The 17819-nt window shown below is 50.9% G+C and overlaps 1 protein-coding gene across 1 annotated transcript in view; it reads right to left on the reverse strand.

The window, feature by feature from the left end:
* Positions 1–1825: 1825 nt before the first annotated feature.
* The window catches only part of FMNL1 (formin like 1), a 145057-nt gene continuing 129063 nt past the window's right edge, over positions 1826–17819 (reverse strand). The window contains exons 22-26 of the mRNA XM_015428945.1: positions 17287–17450; positions 15769–15870; positions 11929–12030; positions 9334–9457; positions 1826–4151 (exon numbers count right to left, since the gene is read on the reverse strand). Of these exons, the coding sequence (XP_015284431.1) occupies positions 4048–4151; positions 9334–9457; positions 11929–12030; positions 15769–15870; positions 17287–17450 (596 nt within the window). The 3' untranslated portion in view covers positions 1826–4047. The remainder of the gene's footprint in view (positions 4152–9333; positions 9458–11928; positions 12031–15768; positions 15871–17286; positions 17451–17819) is intronic.

A 17819-nucleotide genomic window follows, 5' to 3' on the forward strand; every position in this document is an offset into this window, starting at 1 on the left:
CAGGATACAGGCCTGTCTGATGCCGCATCTTGGCTCAATAGAGGTGAGCCAGAAGCTCCCAAGACTACCCCAAGCAGGTTGTGAAGATAGCAGGCGTCTATTGTTCAGGGTGCCTGTTTCTGTGGTACTCTGAAGTGACCCAGTGGCTGGCTTGCCTGGTAATGGAGATCAAGTATAAAGAAAACAGTCGTGTCTGACCCACAAATCAGGCAGTCAACAAGACTTGCAAAGAAAATGCTTACTATGTATTTCAGTCTGAAGCACTACAACACAATTCCTACAAATCATAATAAAATCCTAGTGCAAAGGTACGTCATCAACGTCATCTCCGGATTATATAACGACGTTTCAAAATTGGATCTTCCTCAGGAAATGTCAGAGTAGTACAAAAGTTCTCTTGTTCGTCAAGTCCATGGGGTTACCCTAGGCGGCCTAGGATCCATTAGAAGCTTAGCAGCATACTTGAGCCTGAACATTTACTGAGATCAGCATCCTATCTGTATTATCTTTCATGACTTGTTGTAAAGCACTTTATGAACAAGATAATTTTTGTACCACTCTAACATTAACAAGTGGTTAAGACGCTGAACTGCAGGCTGTGGAAGGTCAGTAGTTCAGCAGTTCGAGACCCGGGTGCCGCATGATGGAGTGAGCTCCCATCTCTAGTTCCAGCTCCTGCCAACCTAGCAGTTCGAAAGCAAGACATTGCAAGTAGATAAATAGGTACCACTTCGGTGGGAAGGTGACAGTGTTCCGTGCGCCTTGGTGTTTAGTCATGCTGGCCACATGACCACGGAAACGTCTTCGGACAGCGCTGGCTCTTCAGCTTGGAAACGGAGATGAGCACTGCAACCCTAGAGTTGGACTCGACTGGCTTTCCAGCAAGGGGAACCTTTACCTTTTAACATTTCCTGAGGAAGATCCAATTTTGAAACGTTATATAATCCGGAGACGACGCTGACGATGTACCTTTGCACTAGGATTTTCTTATGATTTGTAGGAATTGATTTATTGTGTTGTAGTGCTTCAGACTGAAATACATAGTCTTGTTGACTGCCTGATTTGTGGCTCCGACACTCATGACTGTTTTCTTTATACTGGTTCTCTGATTAGGTTGTGTTTGTCCACATTTGTCTTGCCTGGTAATGGAGCTGCCTGCTGTGAACTGGTTTGATGGCCCTTTTTTTTGAGCTGTCTGACCTAGGGCACCCCGTCTTCCCTGTGAAGGGTCATTTGTGCAGTGAATATCCAGGCAGCTACGGGTGTGGTCAGACTTCTGCTTTTTGTACGCAGTAGGGCAATGTGAAGTCTGCACATGGCATCTGCTTGCAAAATGCGACACGACCAAGTCAAGGATTTCCTATCGCTGTCGTAAGAGCAGCTTTGCATCTCCGCCTTTGTGACAGAGGGCCCAATCCCCTCTTTCCCAGGCGCTGGGCTTGAGGGAGCTCTTGGAGGTAACCTGACTCTCAAGACCATGGGGTAGCTCACAAGGGGGTTCCATCCATGGGGACTCCTTGGTAGTCACAAAGCGGGAGTTAGAGGCACCCTTGAAAAAGCAGAACGACATTTATGAAATCCCTCTGCCCGATGAGCAGGCAGCCGGCACATACCTACAGGCCACTGCTTGCACCTTCAGAACGCATTTATTATTGTCACTTTTCATCTTTGCTTTGGATTAAATGCCATTCACATAACCATATATAAAAATAATGTATACAAAGTAGCAATCAAATAGGGCTTTGTGGTCCTCTCCCTACATGATTCAAGGCATTTCTAAAAACAGAATAAGTTGCACATTCAATTCTCCTTCTAGCAGCCCCTCCCTCCCCCCCCCCGGCATGGAGCGATGCGTGTGCGGGTGCCGCTACGCTGGACGGTTTAGCTGCGTTTTACGTTAGAGCAGAAAAGCAATGGGGAAGCATAAGCTGCACAGGGTGGCTTATAAGCAAGTGTGTGCTTTCAGTCTAGAGCTGGGTGAGGAAATGGAAGGGGGGGGGGGGGTGCCTCACCTTCACCGTGGAGGCGTTTGGGTTAAATGGATCGGAAGGGTGGCGGTGGGGGCATGTTTCTGCTGCAGTATGCCCTTATTGCTGCAGCAAGTGCAATTTTGCTGCACTGGACTGCATGCCGCTATCCTCCGCTGGCTCAAACTGTGCCTAGGGGCTTGTGTCTGTGCCCAGGGATGGTTGGTCGGACTGTAACAGATGACTGTGCTGTTCTGCCCATCGGCAAGAGATGGGCCAATGTCTAACACGAAAGAAGGCAGTGCCTGGTTTCTGCAGTCGAGTGCCAGGAACCTTTCGATGAGCAGGCGGGCACCACAAGGGGAGTTCTACCGGGAGCGGGACCGCTGCAGCTTCTCAGGTGCCCGCCCGGCTTGCTGTCGTACTTGCAACAGACAGGACTGCCTGTCTTCTAAGTGTGGTGTCAGTTGCAACAGAAAATCTTCAGGCAACTGGGTTGCATGAGTGGCTATGTTTACAGCATGGGAGAATGCAGCAGCAGATTGAGTCCATCCTACGGATGGCCCATCGTGGCTCTTGGACGCTGACTACAGTGTGTGCTACGGCGATGTGAGCACTCCTTGGCTACTTGGAGGAAAGTTCTGAGATGCACCGATTCCCCCCCCCCCCAAAGGGGAGCATGCCCAGAAGAACCTTCCCTGCAAAGTGGAAGGAAAGCACCGGTGGGAAAGCCACAGAAAGGGTGACCCCCTGTGGCAGGAGAAAGAACAGCAACTCCGGGACCCCGGTTGATTGTCTCAAAGCCTTTACGCTTTCTTGCCTCAGAGCAAGACGGTTTTCAAAAGTGCCAAAGGAACAGCCCTGCCAACGACTTACGTTCCTGTGACCAGGCCGGCCTTCCCGGGGGCCGAAGCGATCGGTGAGAGCGACAGGCCGGGATTAGTCGAAGCCTCCCGTGGAATATCCCACTGCCCCAATCGGAGGACTTGCGTCCCCCGGACTTCACTCCCGAGTGGCCGTGCTCCACCTGAGATTAACCCAGAGAGTCACCAGGTGTATTCGCCTGGTTGCCATCAGCCCTGGAAAGAGAGCAAAGGGGATGGGAGGACAGCAGTCCCGTCTAATTGCAGGCCACTTGATGGACAACAACTGCCCTTGGTTTGTGAACCACAAAAGGCAAAAAAGAGGGGGAGGAGGAGGGCAGGGTTATAGAAACACATGGTGGGACGGGAGGCTGGCGAACGGGGCATCCTCCACTCTCAGGAAACAGCAGGCCTGGAGGCGGGAGCGTGAGTGGCTAGATGCTGCAAGTGGAGAAGAACGCAGCTCTCTCTCTCGCTGGGGCCAAACCACTCCAGAGCTCCGGGTGTTTCCCGGCCTCCGCAAGAGACTCAGGTGCACGGCTGACGGAAGCCCGAGGGTATGTGCCCTCCTGGCTCATGAACTCTGGGAGCGCCTGAGCAGCCGCTAGAGCAATAAAACGCGGCTGTTCACGGCCCACAGAAGGACCTGGCCCCAAAGATCCCCGCATTTCTGAAACCTCTCGGGACTGGAAGATGATTAAAGGAGAATCCTGATTTTTGCAAAACGAGACAGGAAAAGGAACCGAGGCCGGCTGGGTAGGAAGGCTGAGAGAGAGGGAGGCGCTGTCGTCCTTGGTGGGGGGGAGGCGGCCACTTGGATCTTGCCGGGCTGCGGGAGGCGGGTGGTGGCGTCGCTAGCCGCTGGAGCTGCCTTTGGACCGCTCGGCTGCCTTGTTGGGCTGTGGCACGCCGCGGGAGCCTCTTACCTCTGCCCCGATTCCATTCTAGGTCAGTCCAGGCGGGCCAAGGATGCACAGTTCAAAAGGAAGCCACGTCGATCCAGTGTGAGGGGCAGCGCTGGCGGGTGCGCGCAGAAGCCCACGGGTGGTTTCCGAAGCGGAGGAGGAGGCGGGAGGGGGCGAAGGAGGCAGGCGGTTCTGCCCCGACCCCCTCCGGCCCTCGGCGAGAAAAGCTTCTGGGCCCGGGCCTGCCGGCCGCCGACCCATCGCCCCCCTCCACCCAGGCTCGGAGGGCTGGCTCTTCTCCCTGCGCGGTCCTCACAGCGAGATGTCGGCGGTCACCTGCAGGGTCTGCCCGACAATCCGTTTCCTGCCGCTGTGCCGGCCAGTGTCCCCCCGCCGGTATGGCTGGCTCCGCAGGCCTGCCCCAGGAGAAAGCAGAGAGACCCCTCATTGCCTGGGAAGGTGGGCATGCTTTTGTGTGCTTTACACACCCCTTGAGGCCCATTCCCTCTGCAGTCGCCTCCCTCCCTCCACCTATTGCCTCTCCCCTGCAAGGACACCGTCAGGTCCTTTGGGGACAAGGGCGCCCCCAGTGTCCCTGTCATGCTGAGGCTTCTCTCCCTCTGTTCGCTGCTCCATATTTGGTGCTCCTCTGGGTCGGAAGGAGACAGACCTGTAAGAGCAGGGTTGCCAACTCCGAGTTGGGAAACGCCTGGAGAGTTCTGGGATGGCGTCTGGGGAGGGGAGGGGCCTCCGTTGGGGTATAAGGCTGTAGAAAGTCCACCTTCCGAAGTCGCCACTTTCCCCAGAGGAGCTGATCCCTGTCGCCTGGAGACCAGTTGTGATCCCAGGAAGTCTCCAGCCACCACCTGGAGGTTGGCAACCTTACTGTAAGAGTTTGGGCATGTTTAAGCTGGAAAGCAGCGTTGGATGCCACCAATAGGAGGAGGAAAAGAGGAGGAGATTGGATTTATGCCCCACCCTTCACTACGTAAAGGAGTCTCAGAGTGGCTTACAATGCCCTTTCCCCTCCCCTCCCCACAACAGACACCCTGTGAGGGAGGTGGGGCTGAGAGAGCTCTTTCGAGGACTGCCCGTGAGAGAACAGCTCTGAGAGAACTTGTGACTGACCCAAGGTCACACCAGCAGCTGCAAGCAGAGGAGTGGGGAATCAAACCCGGTTCTCCCAGTTTAGAGTTTGTGCTCCTGGCCACTCACCATAAGAGCAGAGGAGGGGCTGTTTAAGCCTTTTGATTCCTGTCTGTACTCCAAATCGCTGCCCCCTGGCTGCTTACCCTCCCACTGGGGAAAAGATGCAGGGATCCCACACACACACACACACACACTAGAGTGGGGGACACACACACATATTAATTAAGGAAAGAGCTAAGCAGCTACCAGTTAAAGAAAAGGGGAAAGAAACATCCAACTGCGTGAAATGTGGTCTTTGGCCAGGGGACAAGCCTCTTTGGTGGATTAAACCAGAGGCACACACCCCACTCCTGGGCATAAAACCATTTAGTTTTAGTGTCATGTAAAATTAAACGTTACCCGCTGCCCTTTGGAGGAGTCCCTCCCCACTATGACCTGTGTGAGCGCCTGCTTTGGATGTGCTCCCTGTTCAGAATTCAGAACCTAAAAAGGTTAAGAATAGAAGAGGGCCAACTCTAAAAATCTAATTATGAAACATACAAAAATATACATGTATTTGGCTGCACAATCTCAGAAGAATATACAGTTGACCAGAGAGAAGTACTACTGGACATGTGATTGCACTGGAGGCTTCATTTGTATTTTTGTATTTCTTTGCCCAGTGGTTAAACTTTGGAACAATTGGTTTCTGGTCTTTATTCCATATATGTATGATTGTGTGTATTTGTGCATATCAGCCAACATGTTCTGTCTGTATTAGACCTCTGAGGAAGGCCTGTAAAGGCCGAAACGCGTTGGTCTATCTTATTAGCCCTTGTATGTTTTTATATTTGTATATGAGGTAGGAATGCGCCCTTGTTTGTTATTTTAATTTGTGTTGAATAAATACATGTATATTTTTGTATGTTTCATAATTAGATTTTTTGAGTTGGCCCTCCTCTATTCTTGACTAACCTTTTAAGGTTCTGAATTCTAGGTTTAGGTTCAGTTTTTTCCCCTTTTTTCTTCTTTGTCCTCCCTGTCCGGAAGCCACTTCAGAGCAGGTACAGAGAGAGAGAGAGAGAGAGAGACCCAGGTGGGAAGCAGCAGCAGAACGAAGTTTGACCCCGGGGGCACCTTCAAGAGGAACAGAGTTTTATCCTGGGTAAAAAGCTCCTGTGTCCACGCAACAAACCTGAAAGCGGATACCCAGAATTTGGTCTTAAAGGTGCCGCTGTTGGTCTTAAAGGTGCCGCTGGACTCAAGCCTGGAGAGGGGGTGGGCAGCATTCTCTGGGGGGCTCGCGGGGCACGCAGGAGGCGGTATTGGGGAGGGGGCACGCCTCGTGTTTGGTGGGCGAACAGTTAAACACACACCATCTATTGCTGCGGCCCTAAAACAGGCTGGGTTGGGAAACACCGAGACGTCTTGGGAGTGGAGCCCAGGGAAGGCAGGGGAGGGGGCCTCGGCAGGGTATACGGCCACAGAGCCCACCCTCCTAAAGGGGAACTGATTTCTGTCCCCTGGAAATCAGCTGTCACCCCAGAGATCTCAAGCCACTGCCTGGAAGTTGGCAACCCCGCCACCTGTTGTCCACTAAACAACACCAGGAGATCTGACGGCTGCCCTCCCAGGCAGTGTACCAGCTAAGCGGAGTTAGTGTGAGCTGGCTTTTTTTTTTTTAAGCCTCCAGCTCACACATTTCTGTCTCAGCGCTGGAAGGATGGCTCCAGAGTAGAGATGTGAAGGCCTGGTGAAAAACCGGAAAAATTCAGGGGGGGGGGGAACCATTTTTTCCCTGAAGCCTTTTTTGTTTTTTTCCAGAAAATAGGAAAAATTGAAAAAAGAAAAGGAAAAAAAATGATTACGGAACCTTTTATTTTAGCATGATGAATAAAATATTTTAAGACAAGGTGTTCAAATGTTTTCCAAATCATTTCTAAAAAAACATGAGTGGTATCAGATTGATCTAATTTCTGTGCACTGAAGACAAGCAAATCCTAGGTTACAAACTGAACTCTCCAATGCAAGAACAAGATGCATTTCTTCCTTTAGGAGGTGCGATTGTCAGAAGAAAAGAAAAAGGTTTCAGTGTTGTTTTTGCATGTGGGTGGGTATTCTGTTTGTAATAACTGTTTGGATACACTATTTTTAATATGCTAGTTGTGATAATTTCATGCCAAGTAAAAATGTCCATAGTCATATTTTATGTTCCTAAAGTAACAGAATGACCCTCAATCTGGAAAAGAAAAAAGAAGTGCTAATGTAGCATTTTTTTCAATTTTTCCTAAAATTTCTATTTTCCCCCGAAAAAAAGGGGGGGAAACAGGTTTTTTTCCGAGCTTCGAAATTTCTGTAAATTTTACATCTCTACTCCAGAGCAAACCAATTGATGCAGCAGCCAAATCCCTTGCCCACACCTTTAATGCCAGGCGCTCACAAGGTGGAATTTTTGCTCACAAGACTCCACAGCTTAGAGGGAGCCTTGCTCCCGGGGCCTCGTCTCCTTGCGCCCTTCGGCCAGGAAGCTCCAAAGTCAAATCTCTGCCTGTTTACAAAGGAAGGGGAGACTGCCGCGTGCTGCCGTGAGCTCCTTGGAGGAAAGGTGGGATAAAAGTGTATCAAGCAATGAGGAGAGAGACAAACTGACTGATCTCTGGGCACCTGGACATTTTCTGTCTCTCAGTGTTGTCTACCACACAGGGCTGTTGTAAAGTTAAAACAGGAAGCGCCTCACACTTTTGGGCAGAGACTAGAAATGCAAACTAAATGTCCAGGCAGTGCAGGGCTTGTCCCAGAACTGGAGGAAGTTGGCCCATCGTCTTATCCACACACCCCACCCCACCCCGCTTCCCCCTCTCCCTGCCAAATCCAGCCCCCTGCCTTCAGCGTGGCGGTTACCTAGAGCCCCGATCTACAGCGGGCTCTCTTCGTTGAAGCTGGCGTCGCAGAAGAGGCGAGACGAGCGCTTGCCCGTCCGAGCAGTGAAAGGCACAGTCTTCAGGGCTGGATGAAGAGGAGTTCCAAGGAAAACAGAACAGGCCGAGGAGGAGAGGCAGAGGATAGAAGAGAGAAAAGGAAGAGCGGCCAGAAAGGGGGGCACCACAGTGAACAGCAAAAGCCGTCTCCACAAAGAGGGTCTTGCACGGCACGGCTGCATCACAAAGCATGGATCTGCCCCGGCGCTCCCCACGAGAGGCCTGGGCACTTCAGCTTGGTGGCAGCAGGGTGATTCGAGTGGCTTAATAGCCATGCCATCCCGGCAGGGGGGAAGAATCTAACCACCTCTGCTTGAACACTTCTTTAGAAATCTTTAGCCTCCTGGCCCCCAGAACCGCAGTCAGGACACCAAACGGCAACGACAGCACATTTAAGCCTGTGGCACACCTGAAGGAGACTGCAGCCCCCCCCCCCCCCGACGGTTGGGAAAAGAGGCATGAAGCAGGCCTGGGTGAAGCAGAGTGGGAACGGAGCAGGTGCTCCCAGGAGCCTGAGGCAAGGTGGCCGGCCAGGGCAGAGGTGCCGTTCACAGCCCTGCCCGACACGCGGGTGTAACAGTTCCAAAGTGAAGCTTTCACAGCACGGATCTCCCATCTTTTTGAGCCAGTGGGCACCAGTGTTCCCTCTAAGCTGAGTTAGTGGTGAGCTAGCTCACAGTTTTTTAGCCTCCAGCTCACACATTTTTGTCTTAGCTCAGGAAGGAGGGCTCCAGAGCAAACTAACTGATGCAGCAGCCCAATCGCTCGCTCACCACTTGAATGCCAGCAGCTCACAAAGTGGAATTTTTACTCACAAGACTCTGCAGCTTAGGGGGAGCATTGGTGGGCACATTGGGAATTCTGAAATGGCACTGTGGGGGCAGCCACAAAATGGGTCAGTTTTTATACCCCACTTTTCTCTACCTTGAGTCGTCTCAAAGTGGCTTACAATTGCCTTTGCTTTCCTCTCCTCACAAGAGGAGGAGGAGATTGGATTTATGTCCTGCCCTTCACTACCCGAAGGAGTCTCAAAGTGGCTTACAATCCCCTTTCCCTTCCCCTCCACACAACAGACACCCTTGTGAGGGAGGTCAGACTGAGAGAGCTCTCTTGAGAACTGCCCTTGAGAGAACAGCTCAGAAAGAACTTGTGACTGACCCAAGGTCACACCAGCAGCTGCATGTGGAAGAATGGGGAATCAAATCCGGTCCTCCCAGGTTAGAGTCTGCCGCTCTTAACCACTACACCAAATTGGCTCTCCTTTAGTCACAGACACCTTGTGAGGTAGGCGGGGCTGAGAGAGTTCAGCGAGAGCTGGGATTGGCCCAAGGTTGCCCAGCTGGCTGCATGTGGAGGAAGAGTGGGGAGTCAAACTTGGTTCTCCAGGTCAGAGTCTACCGGTCTTCACCACCACCCCACCCCGGCTCTCCCCTGTACCTCAGCTGCACCTTCGTTCGGGCCACAAGATACCTCGAGCCAGACCTGCCCTCACCTGTAATGATGTCTTCAATGGCTCCGTCCTTCCCCTCGTAAATGATGGGCTCCTTCACCAGCTGCTTCTTCTTCAGCTCGGCGATGAGGTCCATCTGTTGCCTCTTGGCCTTGTGGGTGGGAGACTGCCAAGGGCAAGAGAGAGGACTGCTTTGGTTACACCCGCACCTCTTCACGCTCCTTCTGTGGGACTGCCCGCTTCCCGCGGCAGCTGTCCGAGAACTTGCACACACAAGGGGGCTATCGCTGTGGATGGGTGCCCCCCTCCCCGTCATTTAATTTTTTAACTTACCCTCCCCAAGGGGCCAGGACAGGAGAAAAAATTTTGTGTGTCCTCTCCGACTACCACAGTTGGTGATACAAGCCAAAGAAAACAGTTACTGTATTTAAAAACATTTCATGTTATGTTGCCAAAACCTTCGTCCACAGCTGCATTTAGTGCAGGGCAACTTTAAGGAGTGGGTGGCAAGATCAAGTACTTCAAGTCCCCTCTAAATCAGATGGCCGAAAATCCCCTTTGTCACGGCCGCTGGTGCTTCCGTGTCCTCCTCTCGTCTTTTGTATGCTTCTGCCATCTCTTGGCAGCCTTAACCGTACAGGCCTCCGGTGTTAAGAATCGTGTCACAAGCATTTATTTACACTATTTACACGCCCCATTTCTCACTGGGACTCCAGGCAGATTACACCGAGGCAGGAACGCACAGGAACGGAGTTCCGGCTGGCTTCCGAGTTGGCCACGCCTACAGCCAAAACCTCTGCGCATGCATGGCTACAGAGGGAAGGCCTGGAGAGCGACCCCCCCCCGATGACTCCGAGGCAGGTGGGCCAGGGGGGGCCCTGGAAGGATCAGGAAGGCATTTAAATGCCTCCCCGTGCCTCCCCTCCCCCCCAAGGACCGGCTTGCCCGGGCTCCCTGCAGCCACAGGGTGCCCAGGCAAGCCTTCCCTTCAAGGGGGGGGCTTGCTTGGGCAAGCCAAGGGAAGGCATGGGGTGTGGCCTAATATGCTAATGAGTTTCTGCTGTTGGGTGTGGCCTATTATGCCAATGAGTTCCTGCTAGCCTTTTTCTACAAAAAAAGCCCTGCAAGTGAGTCAAGACAACCAAGAAGATGGGCTATTCAATAAACAACTAAACAAGATTTTGGTTGTAGATCCACCCAGAAGTCTTTTAAAAACAACAACTCAAAACAGTGTTAACTCGGGTTGTGCATTCTGGTCTGCCCAAACTGAAAATATACCCGAAACACACCTTATCGGCATTTCCCCGGTATATTTCGGCATCCCAAATGTATCCAAGATTTTTCGGGAGAACCAGGAAAAAAAAAATCCTGGATATATTTGGAAATTACTGGCAAACTTGAACAACAGCTGAGGGGCTGGAGCAGATTGCAGGGTGTGTTTAAAGGGATTGCAGAAGACAGCCTGAAAAACACAGCTTGGGGGGGGCACTCTCCCCACCAGCTCAGCTGGGGCTCTTTTGGGCTGCCGAAGAGAGTCCCAGCAGAGCCTGCAGAAAGAGGTCTCTCCACAGGAGCAGCTGTTTGGCGGGCTCTGCCGGGCAGCCGGGTTTGAGCCAGGCTGGCCAGCAGAGGCCCATCAGAGCTGATCAGCAGCTTTGCAAGCTTTTGGGCAGCCCGGTTTAAAGGGACAGCACAACAAGGCCTGGCTGAGCCATCTCACAGGTGTTTTTTGCAACTTTGCTGCTGCCTTTTTTTTCCTCTTGGTGTTTTTCAGTTCAGGTCTATTAGACCCCCCCCCCCAAATCGAGATTTCTGAAAAATCCCCCCAAAATACGAGATTTCTGAAAAATCCCACTGAATACTTCACCGGTATTCGGATCCAGATATTTTTCGGGAATCCAAATTTTTTTCCTGGTCCAACAGACCCGAACCGAAAAATATTGAGAGAGAGAAAACTGCACACCCCTCACATTAACGTGACCCGTTAAACGATACAAAATCACATGTTAGCCAACTCGCAGCAAACAACACACAGTACTACAGACTGCAGTCCCCAATAATCTATCTAAGTAACTTTGTAACACGGTGGCCCTGTGCTTACGCAGAAAAGCCCTCTTGCATGATTCAGTTTCCCACAGTGTGCAGAAAGCCAGGAGAGGGGGAGGCAGGCCGTTCCATGAGGCGGGGGTCACAACAGAGAAGGCACCTCTGTGGGCAGTGGCTGAATTTGCCCATTGGCAGCAGGAGAAGGCCTTGCTCATCCCAATGCCGAGTCTGGCTGCCAACTGGATTTTTTATCCCCCCTCCAAGGCATAACTGTCTATATAGTCTGCGTAGTTCCTAAGAGAAAAGCTTCAGGACCACAAGAGCTCTGGAACCACATGCAAACTGGAGGCCCGGTGGTACCTTCGTCCTGCCTTTTGCCTGGCAAACTCAACACCAGGTCGATGGACATATTTTCGCCCCTTCCTTCTACCTGCTGACCTCCTTGCTAGCAGAAAATAGGCAGGAGGACCACTGACCCCATTTGATTGGCTCCCAAAACGGAATCCAACTGCAGAGCAAAGACTCTGTCGATCCCGAGGGCCGCGGAGAGGATGGGGCTCTCAAAAGGGGCGAGAGGAACTGAAGGCAAACCTTGGGTGCTGACTGCTCATCTTTCCTGGGGGAGTCCACTTCCTCCTCCTCCTTGGCAGCTGCTTCCTGCTTCTTCCACAGCTGGATGTCCTCATCTGCTTTCTTGGGGGAGGAGGAGAGATGAGAGTGAGGAGGGCAGGAAAGGACACCGAACCATCATCACGGATACAGAACTTGGGAACGGCCTTGCTGCAAAAGTATCCCCTGCAGATTCATGTCTTTGTATTGGCAGGGAAATATATATTTGAGGAAGAGGGAAGGAGGGAAATGCAGAAAAGCTTTGCACATGCTGGGCCTGCCATTCCATCCACAGCTACCACAGCGAGAGGGCCACGAGTGCTGCTGGCGGTCCTCCGTTAGCAGCAGGGAAGGAAAGACGGCATGGGATAGCCCAGTCTTAGTCAGTTCTAGGAACCTACGTGGGGTCGGGACTTGGAAGGGAGACCTCCAAGGAAGACTCTGCAGAGGCAGGCGATGGCCAACCACCTCTGCTTCTCACTTGCCTTGGAAGCCCCTTGCTGAAGTTGCCATACATTGAAAGCTAAGCAGGGTTGGGACTTGGAAGGGAGACCTCCAAGGATGACTCTACAGAGACAGGCGATGGCCAACCACCTCTGCCTTTCACTTGCCTTGGAAGCTCCTAGCTGGGGTTCCCATACATTGGAAGCTAAGCAGGGTCAATACTTGGAAGGGTACCAGCAAAGAAGACTGCAGAGGAAGGCCATGGCCAACCACCTCCACTTCTCACTTGCCTTGGAAGCTCCTTGCGGGGGTTCCCATACATTGGAAGCTAAGCAGGGTCAATACTTGGAAAGGAGGCCACCATGGAAGACTCTGCAGAGGAAGGCCATGGCCAACTGCTTCTCGCTTGCCTTGGAAGCCCCTTGCTGGAGTTGCCATACATTGGAAACTAAGCAGGGTCAATACTTAGAAGGGAGACCACCAAGGAAGACTCTGCAGAGGAAGGCCATGGCCAACCACCTCCACTTCTCACTTGCCTTGGAAGCCCCTTGCTGGGGTTGCCATACACTGGAAGCTAAGCAGGGTCAGAACTTGGAAGGGAGACCACCAAGGAAGACTCTGCAGAGGAAGGCCATGGCCAACCACCTCCACTTCTCACTTGCCTTGGAAGCCCCTTGCTGGGGTTTCCGTAAGTCAGCTGCGTGACAGCATTTTATTTATTTTATTTTTAGGATTTTTATTCCACCCTCCCCAAAACAGGCTTTTGTACACCTCAACACATCACCGGCCGGGGGTGGGGGTGGGGGGAGATGCCCGTGGTGGTGGTGGTGGTATGCTTGCCTTTTCCTGCCTCTCTACAGTCTCAATAAGGAAAAGAGGTAATTGGGGTGTGTGTGTGTGGGGGGGGGGAGCACATATCTCCCTGTTGCAGCAAAAACAAACCTGGATCTAATGATGAACAGCAGTCTCGTTGGCTCCTTAAAGACTGACCACGCTTCATTCCAGCAGAATCTTTTGTGGCTTGGTGTGACCAGGTAGGCCCTACTCAACAAAAGGTTCCATCGGCATAAAACGTTGTTAGTCTTTAAAGTGCCACAAAACGTCTGCTTATGAAAAGGCGGGATTCTCTTTTCTTGAAATGACCATCACCTAGTGGTATCACCTAGTGCTGTCATTATGACATAAGATGGTGGTGGGGTATAGACTGCAGGCATTTCTCTGCTAAATCGTTTAGGAATTCCAATCATCTGAGGAACTGAGATGAAAAAATGGCAGGCTTCCCTGTCATATGTTACAAAATGCAGCATTACCACCATTTTTGTTAATGCTATGGAAGAATTATTATTAGCAGTGTTTAACGCTTTATAACATCTTTCATGAGCTCAAATTCCTCTGCCGGCGTGGTGCAGTGGTTGAAGCGTTGGACTAGCATCTAGGGAATCCAGGTTCGAATCCCCACTTGGGCCATGGAAAGTTTGGTGGGTGACCTTTAGGCCATCACACACACTCAGCATGACCTACCTCATGGGGTTGTTGTGAGGATAAAATGGAGGAGAGGAGGAGGAGGTAAGCTGCTTTGGGGTCCCCACTGGGGCAAGGGAAGAAGAGGAGGAGACTGGATTTATACCCCGCCCTCAGAGCGGCTCACAATCTCCTTCCCCTCCCCCTCCCCACAACAGACACCCTGTGAGGTGGGTGGGGCTGAGAGGGCTCTTTCCAGAACTGCTCCTGAAAGAACAGCTCTGAGAGAACTGGGACTGACCCAAGGTCACACCAGCAGCTGCAAGATGAGGAGTGGGGAATCAAACTCGGTTCTCCCAGATTAGAGTCCGGGCTGCTAACCACTACGCCGAACTGGCTATATACATAAATATATATAAATAAAACGTAAGCAATCAATCATCACAACAGCCCTGCAGAGCAGACTGGCTGCAGCTGTAGAATGGAGACCAAGCAAGCAGCTTCTCTAAAGCCACCCTTGTGAATTTGTGGCTGAGGGTTTGACCGAAGACATCCCGGCTCACACTCCTTGTGTAAGGCTCAGCGTGCATTTTATGGTTTGCCTGCCATGGAGGGAGGAGGAGGGGGAGAGGGGTGTGAAACCAAATGCTTCGTTTTCCTAATGGCTTTGATGTGTCACAGAGACCTGTTGTTTCGCCTTGTTTCTGTAGAGGGATACGTGCTTAGTGGGGGGGGGTAGTTGACCGTTGTCTCTGGTGGGCTGATTGGGTCTTGGTCTTTAGTGCCTTTACTTTTTTCCTTTTCTTTTTTTTATCAAGAAGAGTAAAACAACACAACAGCATAATCAAACATGTCAAAAGAACCAGCCATGACAGTAAGTGATTAACCGAAGAAAAACTTAAAAACATTAAAAACACAGCCAGACCCAACCAGTCTACGTAATAATAACCCTTAATCGTCATCCTTTAGCCTGTATACTGATGATTGATGCGAATAAAACCAGCTTCTCGAATGGTGATCGAGCTAATGTGTTGTGTCCTACGAGCTTGAACAGAGATAAGCTTAAAAGCGTATCCAGGGGACATAAGCAGCCTTAGACGGAATTATGTCCTTCTCTGACATATACTGAAGCACTCTGAACCACACTGCAACAAATCGCTCGTAGGCCTTTGAAGTATCTACTGATGTAGCTTGAGTGACCTGTGTCAGCTTCTCTAAAATAAATATATCCCAAATTTTATCATGCCATGTTTGTATCAGGGGAGGAGAGCTGGCTTTCCATCCAGCCGCTGTGGTTAGACGTGCTGCAGCCAGAAGTCTGGATATAAGATCTTTCTGAGCCCTAGTAGCTGTTACTTCTGAGGGGTGACATGATTGAGGTTTATAAGATTATGCATGGGATAGAGCAGGTAGAGAGAGGGGTCCTTTTCTCCCTTTCTCACAATACAAGAACTCGTGGGCACTCCATGAAACTGCAGAGCGGTCGGGTTAGAACGGAGAAAAGGAAGTACTTCTTCACCCAAAGAGATCTTGGTGCTTGGGGGGGGGGGGTCAACAGTGGGAGGGCTTCTAATGTCTTGGCCCCACTGGTGGACCTCCTGATGGCACTGGTATTTCTGGCCACTGTGTGATACAGAGTGTTGGACTGGATGGGCCTTTGGCCTGATCCAACATTGGCATCTCTTATGTTCTTATGTACTTCCTCCATCATATCGAAAAGCACTAATTTGAACACACTATATCTGCAACCTTTGCGCGTTCAACTTCAGTCCTAACAATAGATGTGTCCAGGCTGGTATCTATCAACTGTCTCAATAAAGTTCGCTTTCTTCAAACTGACTGGTGTTGAGAACTGATTTAACCAGGACCCTGCCATCTTGCTGCTGAGCCACACCCGATCAGAGGCAGGTCTCTTACCTTATAAGCCTTGACAAAGCGTATGAATGTTGGGAAGAACATGGTGGGAGGGGTGGTCTTGGGGTTCTCCCCAAAGTACTCCACTGTTGCCTCGTAGGCCTCCTGCAGGTGAAGAAGACATCCACAGAATTGCACCCCGAACAGTATCAAGATACTCCCCTTCATTTGTTCTGGTGCTGGCCCCTGAGGCTAGCTAACTCCAGCCTGGGGAATTCCTGGAGATTTGGGGGCAGGGGAAGGAGATCAGTGGGGCGTGTGATATCACTCCAGGACTTCTCCTAGGTCTATTGTATACCACCTTCTAAAGTGATTGCTGTAGCCTGGAAAATCATAATGATTCTGGGAGAATTCCAGACCACCGCCTAGGAGTTGTCAGCCTTAGTACAGAATCTCAGCCCACAGCTGTTTGGGAGACATTAGGAAATTGGGGGGGCGGGGCCCTGAAATATACTCCCCGGCCACCATCCAGAGAATAAAGTGGTCCCCAAGGAAAGGTGGCTGGTCTTATGTTAGGTCCTGAACGCCTCCTTAGGCAAGCTTTACACTGAGATTTCAGGGAGTTCCTGAGATTAAAGGGGAGAATCTTAAACAGACTATGAGTGATGTTCTGGGACTGGTTGCAGATTTAAAAGTGGACTTTCTTCAAGGCGAGATGGATGTGATCTATAGGTCATATTCAGAATACATAAAGAAAAATAATCTGCCCGGTCAGGTGGTGGTTAGATTCTCCCGCAGACATGTGAGGGATCAGATATTAAAAGCAACAAATGGAGCTACCCTTAAAATCGATGGCAAGGAGATAAGAGTGCTGAAAGACATTCCCTTTGAAATAAGGGGGGGAAAGGAAGAAATACAGAGACTTGGTTCTGTTTCTACAAAAGAATAACATCTCCTACAAATGGATTGTACCTGAAGGCATACTCTTCAAATTTAAAGGTAAGGGGGGAAAATGGACTCTGTTATCAAAGCACGTGAGTTTTTGCAGCAACAACTGGATCCAACGGGGGAAGAGGACGAGAAGAGCAAAAAGGGGAGCGATGGTGAAACACTTTCTGGAGAAGACTCGGATTCGGAACGTGGGGCGGCTGCCCCCAAGCAAGGATATCAATTGGGGGACAGGAGAGGCAAATGAGATTTTCTCTGAAGTTTGGTCTTGTTTCTTAATATTTAAGCATTCTTTGTTTTGTTTCTTACTAAGTCGGAATACCTGGATTTGAAATTTTAAGCGACTTTAACGATCACATTCAATGTAACAAACTAATCTTTATTATGATTAAAAGCTACTTTATTGTAATTATTATATGACCACCACCTCTTGGGTTTTTAGTGGTTTATCTTAACTTTTTCCTGTAGTTTATAGTTTTTTGGGGGGAGGGGGGAATTGCAAAAAAAGAAAGAAAAAAAGGAAAGGTGGCTGGTCTTATGTTAGGTCCCGAACGCCTCTCCTTAGGTTTCACATCCCGAATGCCTTTACGGCCCCTGTTGGAGCAGACCTCTCCTCCTCTTCCCCTCCCTCACCTGGGCTGTTTTGCTGTCTGCTTGGAGCTTCTCCATCACCTCTGTGTTGGCCTTAAGGAAGTCCTTGAGCACAGCACTGTCGTCTTGGCGCATGAACTCTTTACGGGTGAGCTCCATGCCCCGCTGCAGACTCCGCACATCTTGCAGCACACTGTCCAGTGACACTACAGCGGGAGGAAAAGGTGAAGAAGAAGAAGAAGAGATTGGATTTATATCCGCCCGCCCCCTTTACTCAGAGTCTCAGAGTGGCCTACAAACTCCTTTCCCCTCCCCTCCACACAACAGACACCCTGTGAGGTAGGTGGAGCTGAGAGAGCTCTTTCGAGGACTGCCCTTTCAAGGACAGCGCTGCCGGGACTATGGCTTGCCCAAGGTCATCCAGCCAGATGCAAGTGAAGGAGTGGGGAATCAAACCCGGTTCTCCCACATTAGAATCTGCGCACTTAGCCACTACACCAAACTGGCGAAATAAGCCTCATTCGGCTCACAAGCTCCAGTCCCCTGGTCTCCCTCAAGGGAACTCAGAAGCCACT

The sequence above is a fragment of the Gekko japonicus genome, unplaced genomic scaffold (assembly GCF_001447785.1).
Source record: "Gekko japonicus isolate JY-2015 unplaced genomic scaffold, Gekko_japonicus_V1.1 scaffold776, whole genome shotgun sequence".
NCBI classification, from domain to species: Eukaryota; Metazoa; Chordata; class Lepidosauria; order Squamata; family Gekkonidae; genus Gekko; species Gekko japonicus.